This window comes from Corvus brachyrhynchos, unplaced genomic scaffold (genome assembly GCF_000691975.1).
Source record: "Corvus brachyrhynchos isolate BGI_N302 unplaced genomic scaffold, ASM69197v1 scaffold136, whole genome shotgun sequence".
Classification (NCBI taxonomy): domain Eukaryota; kingdom Metazoa; phylum Chordata; class Aves; order Passeriformes; family Corvidae; genus Corvus; species Corvus brachyrhynchos.
Window position 1 is genome coordinate 589,500 of NW_008239080.1, and position 23,944 is coordinate 613,443.

At 35.4% G+C, this 23,944-nt stretch overlaps 1 protein-coding gene across 29 annotated transcripts in view; it reads right to left on the minus strand.

The window, feature by feature from the left end:
* Positions 1-23,944, minus strand: part of RIMS1 (regulating synaptic membrane exocytosis 1) — a 246,029-nt gene that overhangs the window by 75,051 nt on the left and 147,034 nt on the right. For 13 of the 29 annotated variants that reach the window (XM_017739265.1, XM_017739252.1, XM_017739268.1 and 10 more), the window contains 6 exons: positions 23,379-23,462; positions 19,301-19,378; positions 16,870-16,941; positions 12,647-12,829; positions 11,097-11,209; positions 5,547-5,576 (listed from right to left, as the gene is read on the minus strand). In XM_017739265.1, the coding sequence (XP_017594754.1) occupies positions 5,547-5,576; positions 11,097-11,209; positions 12,647-12,829; positions 16,870-16,941; positions 19,301-19,378; positions 23,379-23,462 (560 nt within the window). Of the gene's footprint in view, positions 1-4,194; positions 4,346-5,546; positions 5,577-11,096; positions 11,210-12,646; positions 12,830-16,869; positions 16,942-19,300; positions 19,379-23,378; positions 23,463-23,944 lie in introns of those variants that run through there. The other 16 variants (XM_017739271.1, XM_017739254.1, XM_017739269.1 and 13 more) reach the window with 11 other exon arrangements.

A 23,944-nucleotide genomic window follows, 5' to 3' on the forward strand; every position in this document is an offset into this window, starting at 1 on the left:
ACACAGCTGGTTACCACAGGTAACAAAAAACTGACATAAAATGTACTTCAAGAACTTAGCCTGCCTCTTAGAAAAATATGGATCTACTTTCTTTTAGGACCCCAATATTTACAGAGTGATTACTGGAGGTGTTGAGAGGCAGAACTACACAGTAATTTAGAGATCACAGCACTGTAATCCCAAGACCTTTAAATTCTAGAGTGGCCCTAGAATAAAAAATGAAGATTTACCGTAAGTGTCTCAAAATAGTGGTACAACTACAATCAATATCAGGTGTGTAAACATGTTATTCTTTGGGTCAGAAGTCACACTTCAAAGAGCTGTAACTCTCATCTCTTCAAGAGCTGATGATTCGGACATGAGATTAGTCAGTGTAAAAGTAATTGAGAGAAGAGAACTCATTGATCAGACTGCTTAAATAAAGGGTGCAGCTTTATAGCCAAAGATTTTACTACTAGTAAAGCATGGGAAGGTTAACAACAATGATGTACATAAACAATCAAGCCATGCAGGAGATAAAAGACAGACATATGAATGGAATCAAAATGTTATATTTCAATTCCATTAATCTATATATAAACCAGTCTGACTCCTGTAATCCCAGGTGTACTGGGTATGGCTGGGATGGAGGCAGTTTTCTTCACAGCTGCCTGTTCTTCCAGTTGTGACTAAGTGTTGATACCACACCAGTGTTTTAGCAATCGCTGAGCCGTGCTTGTACAGCACCAAGGCCTTCTCTGTTCCTCATGCTGCAGCCCCCTGCCCTGTCCTGGCTTCCCCCTGCCCCCAAGTAGGCCATGAGAGGAAAAAGGTGGAACAGGTGACCCCAACTGACCAAAGGGACCATTCCATATTGTATAGCATCATACTCAGAAATAAAACTGGAGGTAGTCTACAATGTACAATTTTGTAAGACACTATTTGAAAGAGGCATGGAATAAACTAAAGAAAATAGCTACAGATCTCATTTGCAGTCTGCAATCTACCCTCAAAGAAAATTAGGACAGACTAACAGTTGTTTTTTCTTAAAGGAGATATCCACTTAATTTTTCTAAGACTTTACCCATTTACTAAGATTTTATTGCTAGTCATATTCCTTTTAATATGTGAGCATTATGTCAAGATTTACAGAGTTACATCTGGTGCCACTTTGACACTTTGAGGAGTTGACAGCCCTCATCTTTATTATTATCCTCAGAAAACTACTATGGGCATGTTTCAACCCCTAAATGCTGTTTAACTGAGGCAGAAGTTAGCACTGGCTAGAATTCTAAATGTTCAGAATATATCTACCTTTTCAATTACATACAAAATAACACCACAATAATCGATATACTATACTAATATATTAGATGTAGTAGGGCAGATAAAGTTCTCCTTTTTTCTTTAACCAAACTTTTCTAGACAGATGTGTCATATGGCATATTTCTGTTATCCACAGAATACGAATCTAACAATTCAAGAAATACAACTTTAAAAGAAACTTGCATTAGCATCAACAACAGACCAACCCTATGAAAATCACTGAGAGCTGCAAAAGCAGCACTAATAGTAGTGGCCAGTGCAAAAGAAACAGAAGTAATTTTAAGGTCTAAAGTTCTCTAAGGTTTGAAAGGGTGTCTAAACTTTATACGATATGGAAAATTTCTCAAATGACATGATGCCTTAACACCCATCTATTAGGCTGACAGCAAAATGTATGAAACTTATGTGGGATATTTTAGATAAAGATTGTACCACGGGCAGCAATAATGAACTAGCAAGGAACAGCAAAAATGCTGTAGATGCCTTTCTAGCTCTAGTTTTTTATTCCTGAGCTTTAACTCTTTAGATATCCACCTCTTTCATATTGCAACATTCATCAAAGAGACTCTATATTCTGAAAATTTTGGAAAACAGTGCATTTTGTCAAAAAATAACATCTAATAAGAACCCCCTCACACATTTCAAAAACAGATAGGTAAGTCAGATAAGTAACAAGATACATGTTTAAAAAGTCAGGTGCTTAAGCACAGGAGCAAATTTCCATCACTTGCAGTCATTAAGTGAAAATAACTTTCTAAAGGACATTCTTTCTCCAAGCCAAGTATGGTCTTAATGCCAGAATGACTGGTGACAGTATCTGTGATTCCAACTGATAATTATACTGTGCTTTTCTAGGTGGTAGAAAACCTATGGATGTTTTAGCACTGGCTGTACCATTTTTTGTAATGATGAAGTCTGCAACAAACACAGATTTTTTTTTCTTGAGGTACTTCATATTTCTGTTCAAGACAGTCAAGATAGAAAGAGGAGGTGCAGGCAAACAGTATGACTTGAAAAACCTCCAAGTCTTACCTGCACTATTAAATGTCATAGTAAGCTACAAGAAGAAATTGGCATCAATATTTCAGATAGCTGTAACTCTTTCCAGAATATATCACACATCCATCCTTTATGATGCAAACTTTAAGAGGAAAAGTCTAGAAGTCTAAAATGGCACAAAGATTTCTTACATAATGAAGTACTGAAAAATAAGTTGAAGTGAAAATTTATCTCATAAACAAATCTCATAATAACAGTGTCTCTGGGGCAAACCCAACAGGTTCAGGCAGGGGACCAGAGGACTGCACTTATTCCAGAAGCCAAGAGAGGTCTGACCTATTCTTCAGTTTCAGTCTTCATATTAAGAAGAAAAGTCAAACAGTGAAAAACAGCTACAGCTATAGTGCAGTGTAGAAGTATGTACACAGCCTTTCTATATAGTAAAAGCCAGGAGAATCATCTGTCTGTGCAACTTAGATGCTCTGTGGATGGGAATCAGGGGAAAAAATCCTATCTGGTTTGAGGAATTATATATGAAATAATAATAAAAAAAATCTGGTTTGAGCAGTGGCAGCTGAAGAAGAAATTCAGAGGAACTTATGTCCATAACAAAGACAGGGAAATAAAGCAGCAACGAGATTTGGATGAGAGAATCCTCTAGTGCAGAGATGGCTGTGTGGCACAGAAAAGAGAAGTCACACTGGTACTGGACCAGGATGATCCATTTCAGAAGTAATACAGAGAGTCTCTAGTTCATTTCTGTTGATCCTTCAGGATGAGTTTTGCAGTATGTACACACAAAATATCCTGGCAATAGGTTTCCTGCCTTTAAAGATTCACAGCAAACTCTACCATGAAATTTAAAAAGCACAGAAAATCATAAGCAGATAAATGTTTTGAAATATAAGGTAAGTAACACTGAAAAATCAATTTGTTGCCAAGATGAAGAACTTGCTATGACTTCCTTGAATAAACAACTTCAAAAAGTAATGGCAACATGCAGATAGTGAGGGAGATGCCTCTGAACCCTGCTCTGCCTGACCAGAACCTGCTGTAGCTATTTCAAGTTTGTGTGCACAGATTTCCTTTCCATGGGATCTGATACTGCTCTGGACCTCCTCCCAAACATAATCAAGGCATGACCAAGGCACATATGCAGATTTCCAAGCTGGGAGATGAGCTTGGATCTCTCAGTCATGGTGGCCATCTTGAGCTTAAGAACTCACTCCAGAAGGAAGATAAGCCAATATAGAAACCTGAACTGGCTGATGCAATGTTCAGTTCTTTGTCAAAGAGTTTCAGGGGTGATCCACAGAGAAGCTTCTGTGTAAAAGGAAACAACAAGAAAAGAAACACAGACCTCTTAAAATTTGAAAAAAACTCCAAAACAAACCACTGATTTTGGCAGCAGAAAAAGTCAGCGTTTTCAAAATCTGCTGAAGACTTTATAGCAACCTTTTCCATGGATTACATGGAACAGATTTAATCCATTTGCTTTGTTGCAGACTTATTTGGTCAGTGTTGTTCACTTCTGTAGTATATGCTTTCTCTCATATTTATGTCTCCTTCCACATAATGTCCTGTAACTCCCCCATTCTCATCTCTAATTCTCCTACTGTCTATTCTTTTTACCTCTTGTCAGAAGTGACAGTGGGCTACTGGTGTAAATCAGCTCAAATTAAGATATTTATGGTCCCCCAGATCTGCCAGCACTTCACTCTTCCTGCAGCTCTTCTTTTGCCCAGTTCTTTTTAGCCTCTGGGTTTAATCTGCAATCAGCTCCCTTGAGCCAGAGGAATCTGTGCATATAAATATCCCACCACCTTCTACACATGCCCAAATCTTGGGCCAGATCCATCCAAATCTTGTGGAAACAAGCTCTTTACAAACCTGTTACAGACAGTCTAGTTTGTCTGCATAAAGTCCATTGTTTTAAACAAAAAAACATCCACTGCAGCCCAAATCTTGACAGAGGCATAACCAACAAACAGGTAAGATTGATTTCTACTGTCCTGTTTGAGAGAAATATAAATACTGAGAAATAATTTGTAAAATCAACCACTTTTAGCATTTTCTTAAGACATTTCATAGTATATTCTAAACATTGCAAAAATAACATGTAATTGCTAACACCTAAGTTACATATTTCTTTTTCATCTTTTTTAACATTATCATAAAAACATACTCGTGTATGTTTGACATGGGTGTTGGATTTCTTAGCTAGTGGAGCAGCTGCTTTATTTTTACCTCATCATTCGTCCCTTCGGAAAGCAAAGTAGTGGCAGGAAATACTTTGATTCAAGCACAACTCATACTTTGGCTGTGACCCACCCAAGCCTGTATTCAGACCAGAATTTCCCAAGATGAGCAGGACTCAGGCACAAAGGTTAGAAAAAGTTAATCAGTACTAGTGATGTTTATGCAGCATAGTATTTTGATTGTAACATTAAAAGGGTGGGGTGTTTTTTAAATTTTTTTTCTCTACAAGCTTCATTTGCATTTTGATATAATTTCTACTTTCAGCTAAAATGAAAAAAAAAATTAGACTTTCTGGCAATGTGGCCTTGACAGAGACATAACAGACTACAGTTTTCACTTTGTGGGACAGCCTTAGATACCTGTTTTTTGAGCTCACCGATTCTCTGGTATCAGCACAGGCATAGAGAATTCATTGGAGGTCAAATTCATGGGAGGTGAGCATGGTATGTCTGCCCCTAAAAACCTGCCCTACAATAGGAATAACTTTCTGACATGGGACTGATTGGAAATAGAACACAGCTCATTCTTCAGAATCTCTCTGCATACAAAAAATAGTTTCTGACTATAATCACTTTCAACTATTCCTAAGCCCACACCTAGGAAACATTCTTCACAGCTGCCAAGGACTGGGGCTGCATCACACAGAAGCATGTGCTGTGCAGAACTCAAGAACAGTTTAGCAAAAATCTTAAGTCTTTGTGCAAACTTTAACTCAATCAAGCACCTTCTGAGCCATGTAAAATACTACTATTAGCCCTGTTAAATCCAGTATATTGCATTTCAATAGGAGCATGAAAAATCACAAGAGAACCCATTTTGAGATTCTAAAGAGGAGCCTCAGATAGCGTGGAGATATTTGAGAAACAACCTTTTTGCATGCTAACACTGTTAAATAAAACCTATATACTGATATGGAGTATATTGAGGGAAAAGGCAGTATCAACAGTTGCCAAACATTTGTAAGAAATTATATAAATATTTACCTTTTGTGGGAGAGTTAAAATTCTCTTGTTCTTCAATGAATTAAATGCACGGAATGATGGAAACAGAAAAAGAAATCAGCAAATTTAAAGTTAGATAAAGAAATGTGTTACATGTGACAATGGCGTGTACAGTAGGTAGTACTCCAGCATATGTAAAAGTAATGTAGAAAATTAAAGTGATAAACCATGACAAATAATAAAGCCTATGACTTTTTCTTTAAAATTAACAAGAACAATGATGTTACAGAGAACCAGATTGTGGAGTCTTTAAGTATTCTGCTAGAGAAATATCATGATATCCAAATTTATGAATGACATAAAAATCTTAAAATTGTTTTAAATATCACTCTTACTTCTGAACCACACAGCACGATTTTAGATTCTGAAGCCTCTTCTGCAATAATGAGTGTTAAAAATTTATTTTCTATTAACTGAAATCTATCTATAATACTCAATAACCACTGGACTATTAAAAATACGTTTTTAAGGAAAACATAAAAGATTATGAGGCTTGAACTCATTTGCAGAAGTTAGCAGTGCTAAGAAGAATACTCTCCAGCATCAGTAAAGATTCCACAAGCTGCCTCAAAATACGCAGTGCCACCTAATAATTTAAAAATAAAACCAGAAATATGGAGACAAAACAAACAACACTGATAGACTGAAATCTAAAACTGAAATGAGTTATTTTTTTTCTTCTGCCACTCAATTTTTATACCAATAGATTTGAAAAAATTTTCTACTGAAAGGTTTTGCTCTTTTACCATTACTACAGCCATACTCTCACAGCAACGACATTTCAATGATCAAGTACACATACAAAGAACTGTTTTCACTAGCACTTCTTTTTTTTTAGGATCTTAAGTCAGTTAAATATAAAAAGATACTTGCAACTCAGTGTATTATTTGACAACATACTGATTTTCTGTACAGAATTCCGATTCTAATTTGTTAAGAAAAAAAACCTGGACACCAAAACACTTTGTTCCTCTGTGACATGACTATCATTGTACAAATATCACACACATGAACTTTATACATGTAATCTCCATTCAGTCCCAGCAGAGTCTTTATGTAGCTTTCCTTCATGTAACAGCAGCACACACATGCACTTCATCTTTCATACAAGCACTGTACAAAACTTGTGCAGCTTTTTGCAACATGAGCTACGATACAGCACTACCTAATGCTGGACACACGTTTGCTTTGCTCAGTGTCACCACATGAGCCCTACTGCTGTCACCAGATGCCACTGGAAACACACACAACCACACTGCTTCAGTCAGGTTTATAGATGCTCTTCACATGGAAACAGACTATTATCACAAACTTTACTCTCATTATATGACTTCTGAAATAGGAAACTACATTGTCAAAGCTATGAAGAAGAAACCATGCTGTGAAGACCCAAATAGAAGCAGATAGAGGGAGTAAGACCTGTTTTGCACGAATTAGCCCTGAAAGATTGTTTCTATACTACAATCATTGCACATTTTTATTGCTGGTTCATAAACTTCAATAGTACTTTTTTTTTGTTGTTATTTACTTGCTAGATTACCTAATATAATCCCTACTAACATCTGCTGGTGTATTCACTTCCTTGATCAATACATCGATCAACCATTATGCAAAAGTGTAGAAACCCACCCTCAAATCATATCCAAGCAAGAATTCCTGTGATGTTTGATAGCTGCAATGACAGAGGACAGACTGGATAAAGATCACAGAGGTATCCTTTATACAAAAGTGTAACTTAAAAACCATGCAACTACATCACAAAGTTCTTATAGAAACAGCTGAAAAGCAAAGTCAATGCAGAATTCCCACCCCTCTTCACAATTTGCACAGTTCCACTCAAACATGATGAAAATAAAAAACCAGTGATGCAAATCTCTTATAGCCCAGCACAGAATGACATATTGAGAATATACCATTGTCCTTACCATGGCTTAGAACTTCACTGCTTTAGTCACTGAGCCAAAACATCTTCATAGCATTAGGTCCTTTTATAAAATCATCCATTAATACAAAAAAAAATCAAAACCACTTCTTTAGTAGCATAAATTAGGGAAATGACTGTTAAATTGTGATGTCTTGAAAACACACACAGACACACCTATAAAGGACTAACTTTCAGTATTGAAACATCTCAAGACCTTTCAATACAACAGCATCTCAATGTGTCTTGCACTCTAAGAAATACTGCTGACAGGGCTGCAAAGGAAATAAATACAGCTATGTCTTCCTTGAATATGACTGTAATAAAAATAAAAATCACATTGCCTAAAAATTACAGAAGCCTACAGTCTTAACTGCAACCACTTTTTAAAGTCTGCATGCTCTCGAATTGCTACTATTTAGTTTAAATTGTCTCAAGTGAAAATAACTATGCCTCTCCTCCACTCTAAAGCTACACAAAGTTGCTCTCCCCTTCAGAACATAATCGCCAAGAAGCCTGTTCTTTTTTTGCTTTTTTTTTGCCAGTGTGAATTATAATGCTGTTTTAAGGTTTTAGTCCTCAAACTTGACCTTTTCCTCTACATTTAAGGTGTTTCCCCATTCCTGATCTGTAGTACCAACTCTATTTCTGCAATGGAATAAGGATCACTACTTTGGTCTTCTCTGTAACAATTACCTCTCTGAGATTTTTCTTTAAAGAAAGTATATCTATTATTATTCAGGACCTTGCAAAACTACCTTATTTTGCCATAAATTGAATTTTTATAATTCTCAGACTGCCAAATAGAGTAGTAAATAAGACAACATCATTTGTTAGAGACAAGGAGACAACCTTTTTTTAGTTCTAAACTTGACAACAAAATGGAATTTCTGAAATACAACCTCAGTAAAGCCTTATTAGCATGGATGTGATCACTTACACAGCTAAAGCTAAAGATAGCTAAAGATTAAAGATTAGTAGTCAAAATGTCACTCTGTTTCTCCACATGAAAACTGCTACTGGTCTCTTGCTCCTTCATTAACTCTCGTTTGTTCCATAATGAGAATTTTAAAGAGTAATAAACTTGCTTCACTGGATTCTTCTATGTCTCCTGAATGTGCAAAAGAGCAAATAAGAAGCCCATTCTTGATATACAAATATGCAATCTTTTTGCAGCAATCACTATGCCTTGTATAACATACTTAAATGCATATATGTATACATTCAGATTCATAGATGTATATATTTTGATGAGTATTTGACCCTCATGAAACAATAGGATTTTTATGGAATGTAAAAAGTACTTTACTATAAAAAATGATACTTTATGGCATACCATACAGGTTTTCCTTGAAACACAAGACATCAGGATGACCATCAAAATATAGGAGGAAAATGCATTTTGAAATATTTCCAATGACATCTGGATATTGCACTAGATTTTGACATCTGTATCTATGGTGACTGTGAATTTAAACCATTAAGGACACACTCCATTTCCAAGCACAATTGATGCAAATCTTTTACAGAACTCAATATGTTTTGGGTTCAATACTACAGTAAGGTCAGATCACTTCTGGTCACTACATTTGACCCTGGTACTCATTTGATAGGCATTATAGAGGTGAAACTAATATTAAAATTTGGTAATGTAAATCAGAGCAAGTACTGTGGTCTTATGGCCTTACTGAATTTAATTTCCTGCAGTAGTATTAAGTTAGACATACTAGCACATGTATTTCAACAGATACTGACAAAATTCTTTAAACACGTATTATAAAACCTATTCAACTTAGTACTCCTCTGCAAATATGTTCTGAGCCTGAATAGAGCATTAAATGTGGGTAAAATAAGAAAACCTCCCTTTCAGAAGCAAAGTCAGTCACTCAGATGAAACCAAAGTACTGTGCAGAGAAGGAAATCTCTTTAACCACTGATTCCACGTGCTGTAGTACAGCCATAGTGACACAGGCGGCACGATTTGTAACAACAGAGCAAACCACGTCGCATCCTATTTGCACATTCTATAAATAAGGCGCAAGCATATTAAGCACAAGTGTAAACAAGAGTTCACTGAAACGGCATCACTTAACAAGTGTTCACAGTATCAACAGCTTTATAAACCTAGAGTACCTTTGGCCTTCTACTCAACTTTCATTTTTTCTTTCCTCTTCTGTACACATCTCATCTCTACTCATTTTCATGGTTAGTTCTACATTCATTTCCAACGCCTTCAACAAAACATAAACTGGTATTTTACTCTCACACTCCAGTTACCAAGACCAGCAGAAAGATGACATATGAATGTGCAAAGGAAAGCCAAATTAAAATTAAATTAAAAGCTGATTCATCATTATATATTGTACCAAGTTCTGAAATTGAAGTAGAAATATGGAAGAAAATTGAAATCCATTATTTATTACATTTCCCTACAAAGCCCCCAACTTGCTAATATGCAGAAATAGAAACTCTGAATGTAGTTTGTAACTAGTTTATAATTCAAACAGTACTAGATTCACTACAAAACAAGAGGACCCGAACACAAAGTTTAAAGTTAATAAAAGCCACTTATATCAGTATATTAGTCATTCAAAATAAAAACATTTATAAAACAGGAGTACATTTTATGTGTGCTAATTGAGGGGTTTGTATGCCATCACAGCTCAAAGCCTTAACATTAATGCAAACTGATTGCAGATTAATGCAAGCCATCATACACGAAAACCTCATTGGTAATCTGTCATGATAAGGTGGTCATGCTCAGCAACTTTATCTGTTCAAGAATGTGATCTGCTAACAGTTCTGTAATGCACTACAATATTTCATCATTATAAGCATTTCTTTAGTTTCCACAAAGAAAACCTTGTAGTATGTGGCAATCTCAGTTGTTGCTTGTAGTCAATGAGAAAACAAGTATTTTTAAACACAGAAGAAAACATGAATGTACAAATACTATCCATTGTGCCACTTCATTTTACCATAACAACTCATTCTCTGTATGCAGTATGTTGCTAGAAAAGGAAACAGTAATGCACATCCTTATTTGATGTTAGGATATAAGAAACATCTTCCATAACAATTGTCTTTTTCAGAAAAGAGCAGCACTCTTTGCCTGATCAGTTTACTCTTAAGCAAGAAAGGGCCGGTGACCTGTGCTCTCACATTTCCCATGGTAATTATTTTCATTCTTTACTCACTGAACTATGAACTCCAGAAGAAAAACAGATCTGTGACATTTATTATTAATCTATGTTAATAATGCACAACAATAAATATAAACCACAAAATAAAAAATTAGTAAGACTGTCAAAATCTTTGACCCTGTTTTTTTTTTTTGTTGATAACATATTAGATATGATGGAAACTACCATGACTCTAACAGAAATTTTAAACATAAAAGGGTACTAGAAAATTAAGGCGATTAAACCACATGTAATAAGCCACCAGTCAAACTTCACCGGATTTCCCCAACTACAAAGATGCTTTCATTCTCTTCTATTGTTTTACTGGTAGAATTATAGCACTGGACATGTAGTTATGCAAGAAGACTTAAGGTAAAGAAAGGTAAGAAATCAAAGAGTTTGAGCTATCACAAGCTCATTATTTGATACCTTGCTCTGTACTGCCACTTCTTACTGGAACTTGCGGTAGCTGTCTTCCCCTACGACTGCTGAAGGAGGTGTCTGCAGGAGGAGACTGCGTGGGACTTCCTTGTTGATGGGTTCTGCAAATGAGATTCAGATAAAAGCAAAATAAGGCAAATGAAGAGATGTTTTACATTTGAATTTTAAATACAATTTAAGTTGCAGGTACTGAAGATGGGTTTGAAAAAGTTTGCATTTGGTCTATGACATATGCACATACTCAGGTCTAGACAGCTAGTCAATTTATAAGGCCTCACATTTAATTTCTCTAGCTACCTTCAGCTATGGAGAAATTACTTCCTTTTATTTTCTTGTTTGTTTAAGTTATTTATTTATTTGGTTTTGTTCAGGTTTGGGGTTTTTTTTAATTTTGGGGGTTTTTTTGATAAATGAATAGTGAAAAACCATCGAATGAAAAGCAGTTTTTTAAGAACCATTTATGATTATGACTCACAATTTATATATATTCTCCTACACTGGTACAAGGACAATATAAATTGTCACTTTTATGTTTTATTAGATTTAGTATTCCCTTTGTGCTGATGCAATAATTGCACAAGGCCACACAGAATTGGACAGGGACAGAAAGTATCTATTCCCATAGGATAGCCTGTGGTTTTTCCCAGAACTCAAAGAAGGAAAAAGACCTTTAACCTTTGCATTGGGGTGGGGGAAGGGAGGGGGTGTGTGTGTGCAATTAGCTGTGTGTGCATGCAAAACATGCACAAGACTTTTAATATTCATATCTAGGTAAATACCCTAAACCACTTTGGCTGAATTCCTAAACCACTTTGGCTGAATTGCTGAATTCTAGCTAGCACTGTTTCAGAACATCTTGGCTACTTGATGTCTTATTCATAGATACAGTTTTGGAGTGTAACACATCAAACACCTTCGGAACCCTAACATTTAAAATAAGTATGGGCACCTATGATAACTGTGGGGAAAAGGTTTAAGAAAGTAAAACAAAGATGAGAAGCAGCAGATCGCTGAGGAGAGCTTACTGTGAAATGCCCTTGCCAGTTATAGTAATGTCACTCTCACTGTAGTGAATAATCACTGTTTATCAAGTCCCAAGTAGATAATTTTTAATTTAAAGTAGCACATTTGTGCAAGTTCAAAATACTTTTGGCTTTCACTAGGTAGATCAGCTTACTTTCTCTTAGCCTGTAAGATCAGAGTTAGATGTGTGAACAACATGTGATTTTCTGCACAGTGTTTAAGAAAAATACTTTGATAATTTTCTTATGGATACAGAACAAAACACAACAATGGAAGGATGAGACACAGCCAACCTTTTAATTTGCATAACTATTTAAGTTCATCAGCAAGAAGTACCATCTGGATGGTGAAGATAGATGGCATAAAGGATATGGGATAAGTATAAATACCATGAAGAGAGAATAATCTACAGTGCCAGAATGAGTGAATGTGCCATGTATGCTCAGAGAAGTACCACACCACACTGAAACCTTGGAGGCAGAACATGAAAGCTATGCTGGACACATAATAGCAACCTTGTCAGAAGTGGAGAAGGTGGCGCCGAGCCTCCGGATGCTAGGTGATGTACGGGGCATAAGGGTCTGACACTAGCCTGCTCACTCGACCTGGAGCGAGCGTGGTGTTTTCCCCTAATGACTGGCTGCTCAGTCGTTCGTGGGGGTGGAAGTCCCCTTCTAGAAAGACATGGTAGCAGACCCCTAAAACATCAGGGCCAAAAAGAAACTGTTCAGTTGTTAGCTCCAGGCACACCTTCCCAATGCCCCCCTCCACAAAAGAACATTGCAAATCCTGGCTGCGGGACTAGGGTTGAGGTTTCACATGAAAGTTGTTAATTCTGAATGCAAATCCATTTTCAAAATGACAAACTGCAGAACACTCACCACTGCAAATACACATGACCCTAACTGTGGAACTGTTGAACTGCAGTGCTTACAGTGGACAGTTGGCCAAAAACTCTAGCTGCACCCTAAACACAGCAAACACAAACTAACAACATGTATGACAAAAGGACTACCACAGAGTAGGCTATGAATACCTGGGTTTACCACAAAGCATTTCTGTTTCTAAAACATACCTTTTATCTTTATTAAAAATATTAACTGCATTTCAGTTAGTGACCTAAAAAAGGACAATATGGAAGCACACCTGTGATTCCCTTAGTTTCCTTTACAGCTTGAAATAAAAAATCTATTTACGTACTTGTAAGTACTAAAACAGAAATATAGTTCTAAAGGAACTCTAATGAAAGTACAATTCATATTATGCAGTTAAATGATTAATCATGTCAGTATAACAGAGCATAATTACTACTAGTTCAAAAACTGCATACATTACAGGTATAAGATAACCTGAAACATTCAAGTTCGTAGAGTGCCAAAATATTCTAACTGTGCCTTTTTACTCTTTGGCTTTCCAACAGGGCAGCCTTTTGTGAATGGTACTACTGCATCACAAATTATATCAGAAATTTCAATTCTTGTGCCATCATTTCAACATGGGGTGGTTTTGTCTGTTGTTTTTGGCTTGGGTTTTTTTGTTTGGTTTGGGTTTTTTTTTCAATTTCTGCAGACTTATGAAGTCTCCCTTCACACACCCAGCACAACTCCCCCACAAGATATGGTCAAGGTATCCAAGGAACTGCCTGTTTCATATGACTATCATACACTAAGAACTAATCCTAAAAAAGCCCCTATATATGAAATAACACAAGGATGTCTACCAAGGATAACAAACAGGTTTGGATTCAAAACCATTTCATCAGTAACCGTTCCTGTGGAAGAACAGTCACAATGCAAAAAAATCAAGATTCTCTTGCTTGAGCTTGTATTCTCTCTCTTAAATGCTAACATTTCTTAAGCTGAACTCCTGGCTTGCCCTAGTGATAACCATAACATTCTTGCAGATACTGAATTTCCTGATTCTGAAACACGCTCACAATAACAAAGATGACCTGACTTCTGAAAATGTCTGTTTCTCCATGCTGACTACAAAAGTAAACCATGCCAACTATTGCACATAACCAGGTTTTAAGCATCTATCAGATGTCTGAACATCATAACATCCATAAGGTAAATACGGACCTCACTCTGGGCCAGAAAGTTCTTGTTTGTTTTTACTGTGGATAAATACTTCAATCTAACAAAGCCATCATGTTCTCTGTTCTGACTTATTTCCTTTCAGAAGTTAAATATCCAGGAATTTATCTGAGAGCCCAGTGAAACACTAGAAGTCCGTCCTGCCACTACAGAACAGGACAGGACTTACCTGCAACTCTGAAATTTATCTCCTTCTCCAGTAATACTCTTCTTACAGATATGTCCCCTTCCAAGAGAAAGATAGAGGATCTGCTTAACTCAAATGAAGCCAAATCAGGCTTAAGATTTGCGTTAGCTGGGGTATTACAATGAGATGAATATGCTTCTTGGGGTGCAAATAAAAAGAGAGATAAAAGGCAATTGAAGTACAACTAGAATGGAATTAAGGAATTGCTGTCCTAGAAGAAAGATCTGTTGCTTGCAGGAAGAAGCCTGCAAATGGCTGATCAGGAGAATGAGGCAAAAAGAAACAATGAACAAGTATGGAAGACGAAAGCTAGCGAGAAAATGAGACAGAAGTGAGATAAGAAGTAGATAGAGAAGAGGAATCTGGGGAAAAAATGATACCTGATGAGCAGTGAGACTGCAATGAGCATGTACATGTGTATCTCATTTCCTGGTTTCTCACAGAGGAAGGTGACACTGCAAGCAGCAAACCTATTAATTCAGCTGGCAGTGGCCTACAGGGGAATCCTACAGGTTCCAGCTCTGCCAGCACACAAGAAAATTCAAATTCCTTTCCCTTCAGACTGATGCCTCAGTAGCATTCTGCCACCTAAGAAACTATAAAGAAAAACTAAGAATAAGAGAGGGCCATCAATTCAGCTCACCCCTGGCACAGTGTTCTATGCCAAATATAGAAAGTACAGTTAAAGACTGTATGTATCCTAAAATATGACAGGTAATGTCACATCTGGCATTTCTAGGGTGATCAGTTAGGACTGAAAGAAAACATTTTAGGATTGGGATGAACCAATTTTTGATCATTCATACAAGAGCAGAAAATTATTTTTGTGTAATCAATTTTACTCCTTCAGAACAGTTTACTTAATCCTATCTAGAAGGCTTATCTCATTAAATTAAGAGAACTTTTAGGCTTTATAAACTATCCTGAAAAGGCTGGCTTTTCCCCTTTTATGTATATTTCCTAAACTATCACAACACATAGAAAACTTAATCTTACATGGCATGTTGAAATGCTTTATAGAGAAACTGACAGCATACTGATAGGTTATTCCAGTAATCCGCTTAACTAATAGTAGGATTTGCAAATGGAAAAATAAAGATCAACTGTAAGACAAAAATGGATTTTTGAAGAAATAGTCTCAAGTTATATTTTACGGGAAAATTCAGTGCCTGTCTTTTTATCAAAACTTTCTGGCACCAGTGCAATATTACATCTATGACGGAATACTGAGCTACAGCATTCAGACTTATTTAGACATTTTTGTCTCACATCTAATACTAGTGAATCATTTTATGGAAACAGAAGCCTACAACATGTGCCATGGAGAAGTAAAAAGAAGCAGTACAATTCATGTTTCCCTTTGCTCTTGCTCACTGGGTTCATTGCTGAATTACCAAGAGGCACATCCCTTGGACATCAGTTACTCTTCAGAAGTCAGAAAAAACAGGGAAAAAAAAGGGTTTTAGTAATCTCCATGGCACAACAGTCCCTGAATCAATCACAGCAAGGATTTCAGTCATCAGTTAGGTAATCTCTCTGACTTAAATTGAAAAAGCACCGGGGTTGTTGTGACAACAGAATCATCTGACTCAAGGAAAATGTAACCATTGCTTTTGGTTCAGGAACTATAATCTGGGGCTGCAAGCAGTAAAACTAAAAAAAAGCTCTGAAGTTTTGCTACATAATGTGCATTTTCATTGAAAACAGAGATGTCTGTGTTGTTCATGGAAGTTTTTAAGCTCTCATAATGTAAACATGTACATTTCACCTCTGCTAATCAAAATAACATGAACTGAACAAAGACAGGATCTCATCCCTCCTCACTGCTCTTATTTCAGTCAATATAAAGGGTTTAAAACTTAACTAGATGTACTTATTATTCAGTATATATTATTTTTTCATTTTTTCTTAAGAATTTGAATATGTAACCCCATACTACTTTAGCATCAAAGCTAAAAGATATAATGACAATACAAATTCAGAAAAATTCAATTAATACAAAAAAGTTGCAGTCTTTACAGTAATTTTACTCTATGATAGATTTAAATGTGCAACTTAAATTTTTTCTATTTTAAAGTGAAATTCATTTGATCAGAGACATTTTGAATTATTAATTTATTATAGTTATCTATTTATATAATCCATTATTTTTTTATCCTCAAAGTTAATGTAAAATATGGATTTTTTGAAAAAGAATGAGTGTTAAAGTACAGAAAAGGACTTCTAGTCTTTGCCATTGAGCTGATCTGCAATGATGGAGAATGCCAGAAAAATTCCGTATGTATGGAACACAGTGTTAATAATACAGATCCAAAATACATAATACTCTTAATTATGACAATACAGCTTTTGGTACTGTCATAAATGTTCTAAAAAAGTCTTATTAGAGGTATATTCCAAAAACTGGAATCAGACTGAAAATAAGAGATGTTTACACATCAATCAACACTCCTACCTTTCCGTTTCAGCTGCAGGGCCTTTCCTAGTTTGTTTTTGGCTGCTGTATCTTTCCACTTTTCTGGACTGCCTGTGAAATGACATGTCAGAAAGGAAATAAACAAAGAAGAAAAAGAATACAGAAATATGAAGATTATTTATTCATGTATTATAAAGGTAGTAAAAGAAACGGTTGACAGATGAGAAAGTGACAACTATCACCATAAACAGGCTGGTGAAGTCGAGGTTTAAGAGACATTGCATTAATTAGGTATGATTGAGGCTCCTGGTGTGAAACTTATGAGGTACCAAAGCAGGGAAGAAAACATTAATCCTGACTGAGCCTGCAACTAGTTTCCACTTCACAGCCTGTATTTGACTAGAAAAAATGACTCCTCATCAGCCTTTAAGTCATCTCTTAACAGCATGAGAAACAAGTTCAGAGTAGACAGCAGGAAAAAAACCTTGCAGAAAGAACCAGAAAATACTGTTTGAAGGTTTAAATGGATTTAAAAATCACTTTTAAATCTAAATTTCAAAAGCAAAACAAATACTGCATCATATCAGATTTTAAAAAGGCTGTCACTGTATTAATAAAAACTTGTTTTTTCAAAAATCTCATTCTGTTACCTTTTAAAGTTTTTAGAAACAGATTAAACCAATGCTATCTTTCTCCTAGTCAATATAAGTAAGTTAGAAATTATTTCACTCCTTCACTCCTTTCCTACACAAATCTTTTACAGAATTCATCTGACATTTGGATAGTGAGGTACTAGTTACCTCAGACAATCTAAGCACTCAGATATTAAATAAGAACAGTGAAGAGTAATAGGAGTATATACATGTAAGAACAAAGGTAAAGCCACATTTCACCATTATTGCCCAAGACTATAAATATAATAAGTAAATCTCTGCAAGTAGTGTGTTCCAAAATTTTCTGTACTATCCATAGCAATGTTAGCTTTACAAATTAGGATTTACTACTTTAAACCTCAGAAAACCATCAATATGCATTATTTTTTCAGAAGAAAAAGTGCATACAGTGTTTCAGGAGTGGTAAAACCAGGGAGTGATGATTATTCATTCCTAGACCAGAAACGCTGACAAATTTTAATACACGCAAGATCTTGCAATGATACAATCAATGCCATATATTAGCCTATATAGGAATTACTATGTGCAAAACAGAGAGATAAAAATAATATTTAAAATAACTTTTTTTCCTTTTAAACCTTTGTGGTTATAAAGGGTAATCCAGTGCCTGAACCAGAAGAGACGTAAACAGCTGTGACACCAAGTTATACCCAAAGAACATAATCACAGTGGATTTTCATTACTTTTACCCACTGCAATATTGGATGAGAATTATATCGTGATGCAGAAGATTCCACAACAAAAAAAACACTGCAGCAAAATACAAAATGCTTTCTGCATAGCAGAGGTCATTACCTGATGCTTTCTGGATTTTAAAAAATATATCACAAAAAAAATAGTACGTCAGATTAAAAACTGAAATCCTTTTTGTCTTCAAACTATTTTTTCAGATTTATTTTTTGTATAATCTCATTATTTTTCAATATTTTTCCTTTACCAGGACAAATATAAAGTGGATACAGAGGAAAATGCACATATTAAACGCTGCAGTTTTACTTAAAACCAACAGTTAGCAAAGTATGTAAAGTTATGGCTAGATCCACCGTATGCAGCAGCATTACCATTCAAACTATGTCACCCTCTTCATTTTCTGTTTAGTTGGTTCTGTTTGGGGCTTATTTTTCTCTTACTCCTTAAGTTGCTTGCCTAGATTGTGACATTGCAGACAATGGAGGAAGAGAGCATACAGTGAGTGGTTTTAGTAGGATAGAAAAGCTAAGAGCAGGACGTGCTTTGCTGTGACAAGTAACAAAGTACTACACAGCACTAATGACCTGAGTACACTTATTTCTCTGCTCTCAGGGCTGCCCTTGAGAGAGAAATTATTTTAAATCAGTTTCCATTCTGTTTCCTCCCTCTGGCTAAGATGATGCTGTATACATTTCCAGTTAGCTCAACAGCCTCCGGCAGCACTGGATTCCTGGCTCAGCTTGAACACACAGGGCATTGGCAGGTGTGCACTTACATGGAGCTGTCCTTTCCTGCTCATGTGCAGTGGACAAAGAGTGCACTCACATCATACTCCAATTTACCTCCTAAACATACTTCTTTGGAGAAAAAAAAATATTTTCCATGAATGATACATGCATATATGTGCTTGCACATAAAACCAGGAAAAAAAAAAAAAAAAAAAAAAGTGTGTGAAAGTTTAGGACTGGGGATTGCGTGATAGGCTGCATCCTGCCATTTTTTAAGGGCAAGTAACTGGAATTGTCAGTATGCAGAGCATATGAAGAATATACACTATAACCAATATCTCATTTACTTTGATCTATGATTTGAGTAAATAAGGATACCTCTGTGCTGCTCCAGGTTTAGCACTTAGGTGGTCTACACTGTCCTGTTTTGGAATGCAAAACTCCAGCGTCCTTGTTCTTCATAATATTTGGAAACATGGATGTGAATTTGGACGGAATGAGCAGAAACAGAGAGATGGTCACATGCAGTGAAGGTGGAGACATGCAGTCAAATAGATAAACAAAAAGCATTAAGTCACTATCTATTGAAAACAGCTGTATTTCTCATTTTCCTCTTCCAAACACTATAAAAGTTTAGATGTAATAACAGTCTAAAATGTAATGAAGTATAGAATGAAAGCCACAACTCTATTTTTAAAAACCTTTATACTCTACACTCTGAATGGCACCACTGTTATTAATAGGTTCTATCATCCTTCTTGAGAATTAATCTTGAGAATAAAGAACAACACAGTATTGTTCATTTGATTTATATATAAACATACAAAACACCTTTTTGCTTAAGATGCTTATTTTGTCATTATATTATGAAATTCTCCTGAAAACGCAAGTAAATTTCCTAATTTCATGTATTTTGATGAAAACTTCATATTCTATTGCCAGACAGTCTGCTACAGTAATAATTAACAATAATTCAAGAGCAAAGTGGAATAAATTCCTCAGATTTTTTTTTTTTATAAAAAAAGCATGGGAATATTTCTGAACGTCTTTCGTATTTTTATTTCTGTTGAAGCTGCAGAATTTATTCACAGCTTTCAATCTGGCAAAAATATTATTACCTTGTTGGTTTATTATTAGTTTTTAATGAAATATATTATAAGCTCTATCAATGAAAGTTGGTTTGTTTTTTTTTTTTTTAAATACCAAATTTGGATTTTAATGAGAAAACTCAGTAAAATTTATGGTCCACTAATAATGTAAGCTATGTAATATATTTGCATCTATACCTCCATTAGGGTCAGGGAATGCTAAAATTTCTTTTTAAGATCATAAATCTTCCAACTGTCACACCAAATCATTGAACAATATGTATCATATATAGACAGGCACTATATATTATTTTATATACAGACAAGCTATTTACCATTCATGTTCCAAAGCTATGTGCCTCAATATACTTAACAGTTGTGTCTAAACAAATCTACACAAGAAATATGACACTATTTCTACCAAAATTAAAAATCACTACTTCTGAAGTGACAACATAACATTTTGTCAGTGTCCAATATTTTTAAACGATTTATTACTGGCTTGTACAAGAGTCCTCAGTGGCTTGCAGTGAGTGTTACTTTATGTAGCCTTAAAGCCACCAAGAATGTAATGTTCTATACTTCCTGACTTTTACTGAACTTTTCTTAAAGGCTGGATCTGCACCATATCTGAAAGTACCAGGAGGGCACTTGCTCTGCAGCTGGCTTCAGGTGACTGGGACTAGCATTCTTACAGATGCATACCTGACTGACAAAAGCTACTTCTCTTAACTGAAAATGTATGAGAATTCATTTTTTAAAAGGATTATTTTATCCAGTCTTGGTTATATGCTAATATTATATGCAGACTTTTCCAAAAGAACAGTCTGAATAAAATTTCCACCTACCATTAAATGCTCAGATTTCATTCACCTTGTTTTTATCATCATTTACAATTTCACAGTTCCCTGGATACCCATCTGTCTAAACTGTAGACATTAGACATTTAGACTTTCTAATTTCTAATAGAAAAACCCAAAAAAACTTTCAAGCAGTGAAGCTCTCAAATTCAAAAGAAAAACTATCCTTAAAAATATCTCATAGAAATACATGATACTACCCAAACATTTGAAAATTTTTAGCTCTGAAATAATACATAACTCATGTCTTCATCTCATCAACATATCAAGGAGTCACTTCCTCCTGACATGGCAAGTGAACGAATTCCAGAAGAACAATCTTGCCAAAACTTTTATTAAAATTTATGTTAATAACCATTAGAAATAAATACAATGTTGTAAAAAATTAATTTATCAAATCTATAAATAATGCATAAGTCATAGATTTAAGAAATTTGTTCAGAAATAGATCTTGATTGCACTCTATATGCAAATTGGACCCATTTGTAATATAAATCTGTGGTGTACTCAAATGAAGAGTAAGATGAAGTCTGCCAAAGTCAATTAAACTGTGAAATATTATTCAAAAGCTGTGATGAGCAGTTAGTTAGTTATCCCTGCTGATCCATCAGCCATTCCCCAACAGCCACTATTTCAGTTGTCAAATTGATACAAGCATATCCTAAAAAAACTTTAATTATTGAACTGAGTAGTATTGGCCCACTGCAATAAACATGTGAATTAATCAGAACAAATGTAAACTTACAGAGTAGAAAACAAAGATAAAGCACCTTTGATTCCCTCACTGATATTCTCTCTACAGACATGCAATGCAAAGAGCTCAATGTTCTCAGAACTCTTCAATGTAGGAGAAAACTTCTGGAGGCTGGTAGGCTGCAAACACCCATCAGCATGGAGGTTAGCTTCAATTCCTTCTGCATTCATCAGTGACTGACTGCTCCTCACAGGATTTTGGTGACCAGACTGCATGCAAGACTTACGAGAAGGCACCGATTTCACACAGAAAATTAGACTGCTGTTTATCCACCTCAAAAACTTTCCCATATCAGGTTCCATATCCTACAGATGCTTTACTGGAAAATGTTTGCTGGTGAGTATTAGATGCTTTCAGCCTTTCTCCACAAAATTTCAGCTGACGTAAAAAAGCTTACTATTTGGCATTGGGAATGGTAGTATTTAGATGAAAACCTCAGTTCACTGATTTTTTCAAGTCTGATACTCTAAAGTCAAAGGCAATCTTTCCATTGACCCAGAAAATGAGAACTAAATTACTTAAAAATGCCTAAAAGACATAAAGTACATTTGTAAACTATTAATAGCTGTCCCATCAAAGGGATGTGTTGGCAAAATTTCTAGAAATGCAGTATCTCTAATGAAGGACAGCTTTGAAATAATGTTTCACAAATTTAATTTTTTAACTTACAATGCTGTCTAACTCAAATTAAAAAGAAATGCTACCCAAACACAGTTACACTCTTCCCACCTTGTATGAGTGGAATATATCCAGTAGCAAGCAAACTAGATAAATCACAGTAAAAATATCAGTACTGTGGGTAGACATTACCAGAAGGTAAGCACTGGCACCACTGGTATATCAGTCTTACAGTTTTAAGAGCAACTTCTTAAGTTCATGTACAGATTATTTACATTAACCTGTATTACTTACATTATCTGTATCCTGTCACTTACTGTAATATAAAATACTGAAAGAAAAATTTTGAATTTGCATTTAAATATATAAATTACAATGGCTGCTTAAAATAAACCCGGATCTATCTGGAAAAAAAAAAATAACAAAAAAAAAATCACTACTGCCAAAGCAATGGGATACCAAAACTCAGGTGATTAGAAAGCCCATGAGAAGTAAAAAACAAAGGTGCTTCTATTAATCATAGGTGACATTCAGCATAAAAATTTATTTAGAGCCCTGATGTTCTTAATCAAAACCTACCTTATTAGGAATACCTGCTCCATGGAGGCCATGCTGATTTGGACAGAATTTACAAACAGTGCCAATTTTTACAGACATCAACTAGAAAATGCTACCAAGACCTCCAACATATCAGCCTGTGGGGCTTTTTCCCATTAGGAACAGTTTGTTAAAAAACAAAAAACCAAAACCAATGAAAATAAACATGTATACAAGAATATGCTCTACAACAATTTATCACATTATAAAGCACCACTGTGAAAGCACCACCATCATTTACAAAAGCAGGTAAAAACAGACTAAGGAACATTAACACAGATGATGTTCTGTTGCATCAGACATCATATTTCATGTCTTGTGACTATTCAGACAAATAGAAAACTTGAAAAGATGGTCATTCTTCAGTGCTTTATAACAGTTCAACAAAACGCAGAGATGATATCTAAACTGCTGTTTTATTTTGGGCTTCTGGAGGTTGTAAGTGTCAACATATAGGCACACTTCTAAATTTCAGTGTACTCCTCTGAGAGTGCAAGATGCAGTAAGCCATTTTTCAACTGGGAGGAGTTGACTAGTACCTGTCATCCTCCGGAGATGCATGCTGGATATGAATCCTGGGACTAGTAGGTCGTCTCCTCTCTAGGGAGGGGGACCATCTACCCCTGTTTGCCCGTTCAATAAAACAGGAAAAAAATACGATATTCAGTTTGTGATAAAATTAAATATATGGGATTAGGGACTGGAAAAATACCCCAAAAAGTAATGAAAGTGTGTAATTTAATTGTTTTTTCTAACAGCTTTCTAATACCCAAGTATACTTTACTTAAGGCTGCTTAATGCAGAAACATCACATCTGAAACGAAGAGAAGGTGTGCCCAAAGATGCAGAATTTAGACAAATATAAATCTTCTACACAGTGTACCATGAAGTTTTCAAATATTTTCAATTGCTGGACTACCTAAAAGCCTATCATTTGTGTAGGAAGCTGCAATTTCAAATTATAAAAGACTTGCAAAGACCATAGAATGGTCATTATACTGGTATCTTGCTAATCCCATCTCTCCGAGCTCTTTGCATGGAAAAATGTAACCTCAGTAAAAATGTAGGGCTATTAATTGTAATAAAAATTTTAGGGCGTAAAGTC